Source organism: Scardinius erythrophthalmus, assembly GCF_964197995.2.
Source record: "Scardinius erythrophthalmus genome assembly, chromosome: 2".
Classification (NCBI taxonomy): Eukaryota; Metazoa; Chordata; class Actinopteri; order Cypriniformes; family Leuciscidae; genus Scardinius; species Scardinius erythrophthalmus.
The window spans coordinates 30029267-30041950 of NC_138222.1; the positions used below are offsets into that span (position 1 = coordinate 30029267).

Here is a 12684-nt window from a genome sequence, read left to right on the forward strand (position 1 = left end):
TTTCTGTTTGCAAATGAGACATTTCACCAAATAGTTTTAGAAAGGGTGCATTTGATTACTGATTCAAGGACAGAATTAAACTAAAAATGTATTTTCTTCCTTTCTTTGGTGGTGACAAGGCATGACGAATCTTTTAAAAGAGCAGATATTTTACTTTATAGTGAGGCTTCCATTTAAGTGCCCAAATCCTTTAGATGAATCCAAAAGCAGCTGTCAAGCTTGAACACGGGCCATGACACCTTCTACCACAAAGTGCTTTTCTTTGCCCCTTTATGGTCCCTTCACCACTTGTCAGGTTCTCACGTCTTTGACATGAACATCTAAACCTGGAATTATTTATGGGGTCGACCTTAAAAAGACGCATATTATCCCTGCAGAGGAAATAAAGTGGAAGCAAAAGAAGGAAGGGAACGAGAAAATCTCAAAAGGTCTGAAGATTGAGAGAGCGATAGAGATAAACGCACAAAAGAAGGTAAATAGAGAATATTCCTGAATCGAATAGAGAGAGAGAATGGAGTGTTGGCAGATTGAAGTGTACTGGGCATTCGATAGCAAGATAATATACTCTAAAGGTCAGAGTGGTGCCAAACAGGATTGATTCAGCGAGCTGTACTTGACACGAGCCACAGCGCTCCCTGGAATAATGTGTCTGTGGCAAATCCAGGCCATCTCTGCGAAGTCATCACGTTGACATCAAGCCACCTTAGTGCCAGGGAAGCACAGCCTGAGGGAAGCTCCAGGCAATGTGCTTTCACAGCCCAGCTCATTTGAAAGTAGTTCACACGGATCGGGGAACAGGTCCAGTGTTCCTGTAAATTGTAATAGGTTAAAGTGATCCTTGATCAGCACTCAAGGTAATTCTCAACCACTTCCTGTGCCTCCGCAGTGCTGCTGTTGGGGATTTTCCTGTACACGCGCTGGCGGAGCTATAAGGGGCTGAAGGAGGGAGTATATCACGTGTCTGCGCACCATGACGGCTGGGAGGACATCCGAGAGAACGTGCTCAACTACGACGAGGAGGGCGGCGGGGAGGAGGATCAGGTGAGCGCCTGACTTCTGTTTTCAAATTGATTTCAGATCACAGGTCAGAGAATCTGACAAATGAGGACAACTGAGCCCTCAAAGTTACTATGACAACTTGTGCAGGTTGTCATGACGCCCTGTGGCAGAGAGGCACACATGTCAGTTTGTCTCTATGACAACCTCTAACATTTAAAAAATGCACTCTGATGCTGATGACAAGTGGCTTCATTGAGTGCAGAGCGAAAGTGTGACAACTTATTTTGTACAATATGTGGCTTTTTATTATGAGAAACACTAGAGGTAATTGCCTGCTGAAGCATGTGGGTGTAGATGTGTTGCAGGATCTTTCTTTCTCATATCTGCGTGTGTAAAATCCTGTTACATGATTATCAGATGCATCATGGTGCTCTGATCCTCTCCATCTGATGAAGCTTCGCACATCTCCCTCATCGTGTAATCAATTACACCCACACCCGTGTCACCCACACCTCCCTCTCTGTCTCTATTGCTCCTCTTCTCTTCGTCTATTTTTTCCTCAAGAAGGATTTTTCTTCCTCCCCCGAGAGCTGCACCGCTTAATAACGAGGAGAATCATCCTCGGTGAAATGGGATTAATGTTGATGTTCAATGGGAAAAGGGGACCAGTGTCACGTTTTGTTGTGTTGACTGAGTGTGTGCTCTTCACTGCATCTGTCAGGATTCTTCCTCTCAGGTGCAGGAAGACGTGTACAAAGGTGTTAATCTGAACGCGGTGTTAGCAGCTTGAATCCGGATTAATGCCATTAACAGTTTGGGGGATAATAAATTATGTGATGTAGAAGTCAAGCTGCTTATTTTGTCAGTGAGCTCTGTCTTATTAGTCGTAGCAGTTTTTGTGATAGAGGTTGTTATTACACCAGTTCCTGAACGTAATGGCACATTATGTAACGCTAATGATCTTGTTATTTGTCAGCACTTTATGCATGCATTTAATTTCCTCTCTCTCTCTCTCTCTCTCTCTCTCTCTCTCTCTCTCTCTCTCTCTCTCTCTCTCTCTCTCTCCATCTCTCTCTCTCTCTCTATCCCGCTCTCCTTCAGAATGCCTATGACATGGCAGAGCTCCAGAAGTCCCTGCAGCCCAGCCCGGCCCAGTCAGTGCAGTACAGCCGATCGCGAGTCATACACCACCATCCTCCCTCCCAGCAGCAACAGCAACACTTTTGCCAGCCCGACCCCCCCTCCAGAGCGGGTACAGCCGCCACCACCTCCTCCATATCCTCGGGAGCCACCACCATCCGCAGGGACGTCCCCCCCTGCCACTCTCCGGCTCAAGGCCAGACTGCAAATCCCAGTCGAACGGCCCAGCTGGCCCGCAAAAGCCTGTCGTTCTCCAGCCAGGACCTGGCCCGCTACCTGTGTGAAATTATCCGTGATGCCGACCAGCACCCGGAAACGGCACCTTTCGACTCCCTGCAGGTCTTCTCCACGGAGGGGGGCGGCTCGCTGGCCGGGTCACTGAGTTCCTTCAGCTCCACTGGGCTGGAAGAGGGAACGGCAGCGGGTCAAGAGTGTTTGAAAGAATGGGGGCCGCGCTTCGAGAAGCTGAAAGCCCTCTACGAGCGGGCCGAGGGCAGCGACCTTTAAGGAACTGCTGGGAAGAGTTCCTGCAGCACGAGGAGAGGAGGGAGACCACTAAAGACTTGTCTAAAAACCAGAGGGATTTTTCTTATGCCGAAAATTCCTACGCTTCGGCTTTCTCTGGATGTATAACTTCATGCGAGACACTCCCTCTGTTTACAGAGCCGGGTGGCATTTGGTACTCTCAATGAGCAGCAAATGGAAAATGCTAATCCAGGACACAGCATTGTGTTCATGGCAATTTTTAAGCCCAGAACGGGCATCTTTATTGAAGTTACTTGCGGATGACAATGATTTTAGTGAAACAATTTGTTATCTTTGTGTCCAACATTGGCGGAGCGCCTCGGACGTGCTTCACTCAGATCTTTCCTGATATTCCATTCTATATGTCTGTATGGTCTATGTGTTCTTAAAAAGAAAAGAAAGACGGGAAGAAAAATAAACTGCCACGCTCGGATGCGACAAGAAAGGGGTTTGTCCTCCTCCTTCACGGGCCGCTTTCTGAAATCATTCCACCGCTTGTTCTGTCAGGGTGGCCACTTGTGTTCATCAATCATAACTTCATACTCAGATACGGTTTATTTTTTTTCTGTTTGCTCAACCCTCCACTTAGATTCTATTCACTCAGATGCGAGGATGAAGGAGGCAGTCTGCAGGAAAAAAAGACCAATAATAAACTGAAGATGTGTGAAAAACACTGAGGAAAATGAAACAGAAAGCAGCCTTATTGTCTGGCATTTTAGGAGACATTCCTTGGGAATACAAATTGTGTCCTCTCTTTCTAGCCAAAAAGGAGCAGCTGGAATACAAATGTGACTGAGGGACAAGGCTGAGTGGCTGGCATGAGACGGAAGTTTTCTGTAGCTGAAAACTATCAAAAACTCTTGGCTCTCACGCTTTATTGAGTGGTAGCAATCAGAGTCCGCCAAACGAAAGGATAGCCATCAAGACAAACGAATGTGTGTTATTCCATGTGATCAACTCAAAGGTGATATCGAGCTCTGCTGGAGGAGCTTACAGCTCCAGAATGAGCTTACATTCAGTTTGCTTCCTTTCCAAAGTATTGTGTTATTAACCAAACCAGCTTACCCGACCGTATCACCATTTCCTGTTCTACTATAAATAACTACTTGTATCCCATCACATTATTCGGCGCTGCAGTGAAGAGATGAGCCTCGGCACCAGGTGCATTCAGGGAGTGGTGAACCAGCGATGTCAGACCCTGAGCGCCTCTCATGTAACATGTTTAATGGGCTTGCGAACGCATGTGGTGAGGCTGCATGGGGTAAAGGAAAGGCAAGGCAAGTTTGTGTGAGCAAATGGAATAACTAAAAGTCTCCCCCCCCGTGAGGCCTCAAATGCCAACCTTGTATTTTATGCATTTTAAGGCAATGTTTTTGCCCTCCTTTTATCATTTCAGTTATTTATTTATATTTTTTTTTCCTGGAGAATGCCGTATGTGGAGCATGACAGGCTGGCTGAGGAGAGTGGAGAGAGTAGGAGTGTGTTAAAAGACATCAGAGTGCTAATCCTAATGTGAACTGATCGCTCACTGTCATGCTGTGAACCAAAGGATCATGGGAGTTGGAAAACTCGATGGAGAAGTCGTCACTCTTATTACAGATCTCAAAAAGTGCCAATATTTCCAAAGGCAGCAACAAGAGTTTAAAAATAAAGGTTTTCAAGTTAAAGCTAAGAAATATAGCTGGAAGTGCAATGCTTGCTATTTTATAGAGTTAAAGAGGCCAACGGGATTGGCGCTTTGAGTCATCCTTGTAAGGGGATTGGGAAGGATACAGTGTGAGGTGAGAGTACTCATGAATGAAGCACGATTGGGCTCTGTCTTTGAATCACAGAATTCCTTATCTTAAGTTACAAAATCTATTCCTCTTCGATTTTGAACCAAGGCCACCTGTTTGTTTGTGTGGTGAATATATACACAGTACTCTATTTTGTGAAACAATGTTTTTACCTCATTTGTGCATATCAAAACTGCTTTTTAAAAATATATAAAGGAATCTAAAGCTTTTTTCATGTATTATTTAATTATTTTTTTTGAGTCGGTAAAGGTATGTTGGCGTTTTGTATTTGCATCCTTTAAATTGCTTTTCTTTTTTCCTTAATAAATGGAGTTCTTCTGTTCGATGATACTTGAACATTGCTGTTAAATACTGCTATATTCAAATGAAACAGTGGGGTTATAATTTTTATCTGCTGTAAGTCTCTTGAGGAACAAGTGGCCTATTTATTATATGGAAACAGCTGTAATTAGTTGTGGATAATGCAAAACATGAAATGAGAGCGACCTCAAATCTCTGACCTGCATCTATCAAAATGCCTTTACGATTTGGCTTCAAATGACAGAAATTCCTTTTGCAGTTGCAGAAATCTGCAGCATTCAACATACAAATTTGCTTTAATACAAAAATGGAAATGTACACTGAACGTCCAAAGACAAATCAACACTTTTGCACAAATGAAAACCACAAAAATACCACAGTAACAAACTAGTGCAATAAACCGTACCGAAGAACTCTTACAGTTAAACAATGTCAGCATATGAAATCAAAGCAGACAGCTGCATCAAGATCATTTCCTGAGGGACAGTGTTGACAGAAACGTTGTGTGAAGCAAAGGTTTGTGTGTCAACTGTCTTGACAGGTAATGTAACAATAGCTGTTTCACCACATTATAATACAATAACAGAATGTCGCAGAGGAGCCCTCGTGTTATAAACCGAATTTTCAGAAAAACAAAACAAAAAAAAACACCATGTTTATCTTTAAACACTTTAAAGAGATTCAAAACTGTTGTGCACCACCCAGAGCACCTCTGTACAAAGATGATCAGCTAACATTCCGGAAAGAAAGAAAACAGCAGCGAAGATCGAAGGTAGGTACATTTTTGTAGAACTTGAGGCCACTCATTTGAAGGTCTTTTGAATGCATGACTCGTTAGTGCAGCAGAGCTTATCCGAAAATGGAAAGGCACTTTCATACACTAAAGGCTTCATTTAGAACTTGAGAGAGTTAAATTGAATGGTCAACAATGTTATGATATGATCTTTTTTTTCTCGGTTTTAAAAAGAGAGCGAAACTGTTAATATCTCAACAAAACTACATTAACAACAACTTCACAATGGAGGATTCCATGGGACATTTCTACCTCTCATGAATACTTCATCCTAAAAAACATACTACATTTAATGTCCCTGTAAATTGGTTTACAATGTGAAATCTCAACTTTTTTTTTTTTTTTTTTACCATCTATAGCGCCAGCTCCTACTTACACAACTAAAGCACGAAACACACACAGTGGAATCCAGAGATCACATTGAAAATCTAGGAATAAAAACCAAATTTAAACCTGAAAAATGTTGTGTGGAAACTATTACTAGGTCCCTTATTAAATAGAGTAAATTTGTGACATGATTTATTCTTACAAAAAATGTATTCTCATGTTGAAGATTTATGGCACTTCCTCTACACCCATGAGTAAGGCTGATCGTTCAGATTTGTTGCTGTTAAGAGTAACCAAAAACAGTTTTTTTTTATTATTATTATTTTGGCGTATGGATGGATTTAATGTATACAACTGTATATATTAAAAGCAGCCAGACAGAAGGATGTAGCTCATCTTGACACCGACCAAAAAAACAAAACATCCCTATTCCTGGTTTCATAATTGTGAGCTTGGTGAAAGGGCACGTGTCAAAAGCGAAGCGATGATCAGAGAGCGCGTGAGGGAGTGCGACAGACTGTGAGAAAGAGATTTTCTTCCCTTCTCTCCACGTTAAACTTGAGCTCCTGTTGCGGCAGACCGGCTCACAGAAGATTTACACACACAGACGCACCAAATCTAACGTGTGCAGGCTCAATCAGGCATCTCTCAAGCACACAGCCGCGCACACACCTGCTACTATCACACACTCATTGAACATTCCAGATGGGCCGTTCAGCTATCCAGTGAAGGTGGGCGACTGCTGTTGAGGAACAAGCACTACGGACCGCTTTCAGCTTTTTTTTTCTTCTTGAGTTTCTTGAGTTTGTACACGTGAAAGGTCTTGTTTTTGAACACTCGTGTGAAGAGGGTTGAATACGGAGGAGCGTCAGTCTTGATGGCCTCACAAAACCGTGGATGAGACGCCGGGATGAGGTCCGGCTCGTTTTCACCTGGGCCGTCCATGATCTGTAACAAACACACATGCACAATCTTGAAATGGTGGTGCTTTTCTATAAGATGATTTATTTTTTTTTTTTATTAAAATTTTTTAGCGGATTCTCAGATGAAGAAGAGTATCAAAAGTGTTCTTTTAAAGAGCATTCCACTTCTTTATCTTTGAAATCTTGGAGAAATTGTGCCCTGAGGTTTATTAAACATTTACTTTGAGATATATTCCCAAATTAACAGAAAGGCCTTGAAATGCTGCTGTGAGATCATTTAAGCACCCAGAGATAGAAAGAACGGTCACCCATGGGAGAGATCAGAGCGGAATTGAAAAAAAGAATATCCCACACAACACATGGCTGTTTCTGGGCCATCGGTATTGCATACACAAATCTTCCTTGGTAATTCTGTCTGCAATTAGCAAGGTTTAATTAAACCAGACAGATTGGATCAAGGTTAAAATAACATGCACACAGAACATGGTACAAGAGTGAATCTTACTCAAACTGCTGGAGGCAGCCTGAAGGAAGGAGTCGGGCTGCATCAAACGAGGAAGTGAGCAAGGCTCTTTCATTGACTGCTCGAAGTCGGATCAAGAGGAGCAAGTGAGGCAAACTTCTGTGAGATCTTTCAAAGGCATGGCATTCTCCTCAGACACATGAATGACAACTGCTGACAAGATATTTTCAGCCAGAGCTCTTTGCTAGGATGTGCAATAGATGATTTTTCTTTAAGCTGACGTGAGCACAGACACAAATATAAAGTGCTGCAGCTTAGAAGGTGGAAATTTTGCTTTTGTCAGTTATTATGCACAACTATAATCAACTGCAGAACAATCAAGCTAATCAAAAAAAAAGTCACTTAAGCTAGACCGCACGCAGGGTGAAGCAGTATTTAACAACTATGATCTGTGGGTGTGTGAGAACAAGATTATGTGACAAAATGAAAAATTTGCACAAAACAGTTATAGACGTTTTACGTATGAAATGAAAATACCTCAGAGAGCCCAAGAGATTTCCAAGACAAAAATAAATCAAAGCAAGGCCAGTGAGCTTAGTGTCTAAACCAAATGATATTTGTTTATATCCACGTGAAGAATTCGGTAAAGGGCAAAGTTTAGCTGCTCGGAAAAAAATCTCTGGTTCTTGCAGAGAAACTTTCACTGAAATAGAACAAGCGTGGTGTGTGTGGGCATGAACTGAAGATGCTGTGTGTGTGTGTGTGTGTGTGTGTGTGTGTGACCTACATGACCGTTTGCCAGGTCGAGCAGGTCCCTCAGCCGACAGCCACGGCTGTGCCTGCGCTCGTAGCAGATGCTGTCCTCCAGCACGATGTAGTCCGCTCCAACCGAACCGAGCACTTTATGAACCTCCTCAGCAGACTGACGTGCATAGACCTGATATACCTGCAGGCAACAAAACGGGCAAAGATGGGAAAAGGCTTAGAGGTAAAAGATTCATTGCAGATTTATGGTACGTGTAGTAAAATGTACTCCAAGGTGATTTAATTTTTTTTTTTTTTTAAGTCTCTAAGTGAAGAATAACAGGACATTGGACAAGTGGTTTGGGGAACTTATGCTAATTAAGTCACTGATCTGCAGAAATCTCACTGTGATAAACTGTGAGGTCCTTGCTTTATTGCAGAGGTAAAGCTTGCAGTTAACAGTTATTAAAATATGCTATCAAGTGTTTGTGCATATAAAGAGGGGATTTAAACATTTAAATGTTAGGCATTTTCATACCACTGTCGTAACCAAGGAGAAAAACAGATCCGCCAAGCAAGCAGAAAAAAAAAATGGCACAGTCGTCCATACACAGTTTCACAAACCACAAAAACATACTTGCGGTATTTCAATTAATGGAGCAAAAGGCAGCATAATTGAAGACGCCATGATTAGGTTTGACATCTCCATATATCATGCAGACAGCGGTTCAACGTACCAGGAAGGCTGCTGTAAGCCGGGTTGTAGAGTTTCCGAGCCCTTTTTATAAGCTGATGTTGACTATTACAACTAAAACTCATTTTCTCATGAGCCACAGATTCATACCGTACAGTGAAGAGAACAGAACGCTCTGATGAAATCCATGGCAACCCAACAAACAAAATTACTGTTCCAAGAAATGCAAACCTAATAAGCCTTTGAAAAAAATATTGGAAAAATGACTTATGGATTCATAACATATTTGCTAATATGATATAAAAGGTATTTATGGATCATTTTCCATGACAAAATGTACATAAATATGTTATAAACATTTTCTGTATGGATGTAAAAATGTGTTGCATTTATTTTGCATTTCCTCAAAGGAGAGAGTGCCTCATCAGCAATGTCGGATGAGAAAATAATCAACATTGCATGAATAATTCAAATATTACACAATGAGAAATACAATAATGTTTAAAGCAGTATGCATTTGCCTCCTTGAGCTCATTGTTTCAGGAGCTGCTTTCATCACACTGTGATTGGATGATCATGTTGTCATTCTGTCAATGCGATAATGCATGTTTCTCATGCTTGCAACAGGTCAGCAAATCGCCCTGAATGGGTCAAATTGGTGGAAAAGAATGGACTAATTACTAACTCAATGACTCGGATATCATCACTTTGGCCAATATGAATTGAAATTAAATATGAAATGATCAGTGACATAGCCAGTGTAGGAAAAAATGAAGATCATTGAAGATCTCAAAGAAGAAGTTTATTGCAGCATAGCAGTGACAAAGTACAGTGTGCAAAACAAATATCTGTGTCCGCGTCAAAAAAAATTACCGAAACTCAGCGTATAGGCTTGCCTCACAAACACAGGGCCTATATAGAAAGCTTGAAATGTCTACTTTTAAATGGACGGTTTCGAATCGAAAACAAATACTCTTATGTAATCTGTATGAAAGCTGCATTTCTCTCCAAAAGGCGCATCCACACTTTAGGCCTACTGCGGAGATGGCGAATCAGCATTGTCAACATCATCTTTGCAACCACTTTATCCTCGTCTTTTCAAATGTTGTTAATAAACAGTTAAAATGTCTCCCCCATTTGTCAACTAATGGCTTAAATGAATGACTACAGAAAAATCTTTAGTCGGGGGAAGCCCTACATTTGACGAAAAATTTATCCCATTTTTGAAAGCAGCTTAAAAAAAAAATAGCTTGCGGAGCCCATGCACAACAGTGGCGTAACAGATAGCGGCCTTGGTTATGCAAGTATTTAAAAAAAATATAGTAATAATAATAATAAATACTTATTTCATGAAAGAGTTAAAAACCATGAACCAACAGCTTCAAGGTGAATCACAACATTACAAACATTGATTTAAAGTAAACACATCTTTGAAAAACAGACAAAATGACAAGGTTGTTTATCTAAAATATGCGGTCCCCTACTATCAAACAAGAACACAGATTGACTGCATTTAAAGGATTTTTTTTTCCCATTTTGAAATTGAATTGTTTGAATTCCCTAGTTGTTATTTATGAAACAACATGAAAAGTTTGAAAATGCATAAAATGTATCAACTTTGATTTGACTTGATTTTTAATGAATGGTATGATAATATAAACATACAAAAATATTATAGTATTGGTTGCGTCTTGATTGTAACATAAATGAGGTTACAATAAGGTAAGGTAAATCTGGTGGAAACAGTGGAAACATCAAATTGAACTAGTCCATTAAATTATGTCGGACTAATATAACCTAAACCCAGAGACTGCCTCCTCATTTTAAAGTCCACCACACACACCCTTGCAACCTCACTGCATGCCTCCAGTTGGAGAAGCTCTGCTTTAATTTACTGATTTGATGGGTAATTTGGCTCCTTCTGGTTAGATCAATTCTCATCAACACTGAATGAAGCAAGAACACTAGAGCAGGAGTCTGGTCTTCCACCAACTGTTCAGATCCATGTTTTCTTTCTCCACACACTCATACACAAATGAGAGAATGAACACTCCCTCATTTGATCAGAAATCCTCCTCTGACTATTAACCTCAACATTCTGCCTCTCAAACTCAAGCAATTGACCTCTGCTACAGACAAATCTCCGGTAGTCAAGCCAAAGGGAACATGACTTTGTTTCTTTCAGACAGAAATGGAAGAGAGAGACAGCTGATACAATCCGAATTACAGCTCAAAACAGATTTGAGATTTGACAGATTTGAGTCAGTGTTTTTAATCAGAATGTTATAAATGTTTTTACACCATGACACGAAAGTAATGGCACATATAACAGCAGTGCTGTGGAGTTTATTTCACTTAATAAAGATGCCTACTGATGTGTCAACTTCCAACCACCCCTATGAGTATGGAGGTAGATTTGTGTCTTTATTATTCAATCAAAAAAAAGGTTGCTTCAATCAAAAAATATATTTTCAATCAAAAAAAACCGTTTCAATCAAAGAAAAAAAGTGTTTGAATGCAAAAATATATTTGAGACTCAAAAAAATGCATTTGAACACTATTTTTTTTTGCTTGAAAATGTTTTTTTTGATAGAAGTGAAGGTTTTTTTTGTTTGAAGCAACTTTTTTGATTGAAGTATTGTTGTTTTGTGTTTGGGCCATATTATGGGTAGGACATTTGTGTCTTTATAATTCAATCAAAAAAGAAGTTGCTTCAAACAAACAAAACATATTTTCAATAAAAAAATCACTTCAATCAAAAAATAAACCTTTTCAATCATAGAAAAAATGTTTTTGAATGCAAAAAAATATTTGAGATTCAAAAAATTGCACTTGAACACTTTTTTTTTGATTGAAAATGTTTTCTTTGATTGAAGTAATCTTTTTTGTGTTTGGACCATGTTATGGGTAGGACATTTGTGTCTTAATTATTCAATCCCAAAAAAGTTGCTTCAATCAAAAAAAAAACATTTTCAATAAAAAAAAAAATAATTTCAATCAAAGAAAAAACTGTTTAAATGCAAAAAAAAAAAAAATCATTTGAAGTGTTTTTTTTTTATTGAACTTTCTTTTTTTTTGAATGAAGTGAAAAAAGTTTTGAAGTCGTTTTTTTTTTAAATCATTTTGACACAAACGTACCGCAGTGGGGGCGGGTGCTTCCCCATTGGTCAGACATGCTTGAGTGACAAGTGTCTACACCAACTACGTCTTTCTGACAAGCAAGTCATGGTCGCCACTCGCCAGCGAGCCAGGAAGCAGTGGTGGAGTTGTTGGTAAGTAGATAAAACCGTATTAAAATGATTGGTGTCACGTTATTAGCCTACTCTGTTTGATATTTCGATTAAACATACAGCTTGCTAACTTAGCTCACGTTGACTAATTTGTGTGATGGTGTTAGATATCTGACGCCTCATATTGTCAGGCAGGCTAGCAGGGTGCGCTAACGGCTAATTGAATTGTTTATTTCACTTAAGTAACGTTACAGAGGCTTGCTATGTGCTAGTGCTATATTGTGTTATAATACGTAACGTCATTAGTGGTCAAACAACAGTCCACAGGCCAACTGTTGCCCACAGCGCTGCCTGTTTAGCAGCAACAGGTCATGCAGAGCCTGAGTCTATCTTCTCACACAGCCCACAGGATTACAGCTATTTGACCGTCCCGCTCTCTCTCTCGCTCACGGGTAGTGGTCTCCCCACCATCACAGTCAAATGCTCGCAGACACAGAGGCAGATGCTGTTATTTTGAGAGCGGGGCTTACATATGCCGTCCCGTACGGAAAATAATGTTGCATACCACCGGTAACATGAATATATATTCCGTTGCTCGGTGCGCAAACTAGCTGTGTCAGGCATTATTTATAAGTAGCCTAATGTCCTGCACAACTCCACATGGAAAACTGGCAGTTCAATGAAGTGATGCTTATTGTCTGACATAGTGTACAAGTAGTTACTAGCTTAAAGTATTGTGCCAATAATGAT

At 40.4% G+C, this 12684-nt stretch overlaps 2 protein-coding genes across 5 annotated transcripts in view; one reads left to right on the forward strand and one right to left on the reverse strand.

Moving 5' to 3' along the window:
• Nucleotides 1–2646, forward strand: part of LOC308707040 (neural-cadherin) — a gene marked incomplete at both ends in the record, with an annotated part of 259279 nt that extends 256633 nt beyond the window's left edge. The window contains 2 exons of the mRNA XM_081393095.1: nt 887–1041; nt 2101–2646. Of these exons, the coding sequence (XP_081249221.1) occupies nt 887–1041; nt 2101–2646 (701 nt within the window). The remainder of the gene's footprint in view (nt 1–886; nt 1042–2100) is intronic.
• A 2321-nt stretch (nt 2647–4967) lies between these two features.
• dpy19l3 (dpy-19 like C-mannosyltransferase 3) overlaps nt 4968–12684 on the reverse strand; it is a gene marked incomplete at its 5' end in the record, with an annotated part of 60886 nt that continues 53169 nt past the window's right edge. For all 4 annotated transcript variants that reach the window (XM_081393108.1, XM_081393109.1, XM_081393110.1 and 1 more), the window contains 2 exons: nt 4968–6828; nt 8054–8212. In XM_081393108.1, coding sequence (XP_081249234.1) covers nt 6640–6828; nt 8054–8212 — 348 coding nt within the window. In that variant the 3' untranslated portion in view covers nt 4968–6639. The remainder of the gene's footprint in view (nt 6829–8053; nt 8213–12684) is intronic.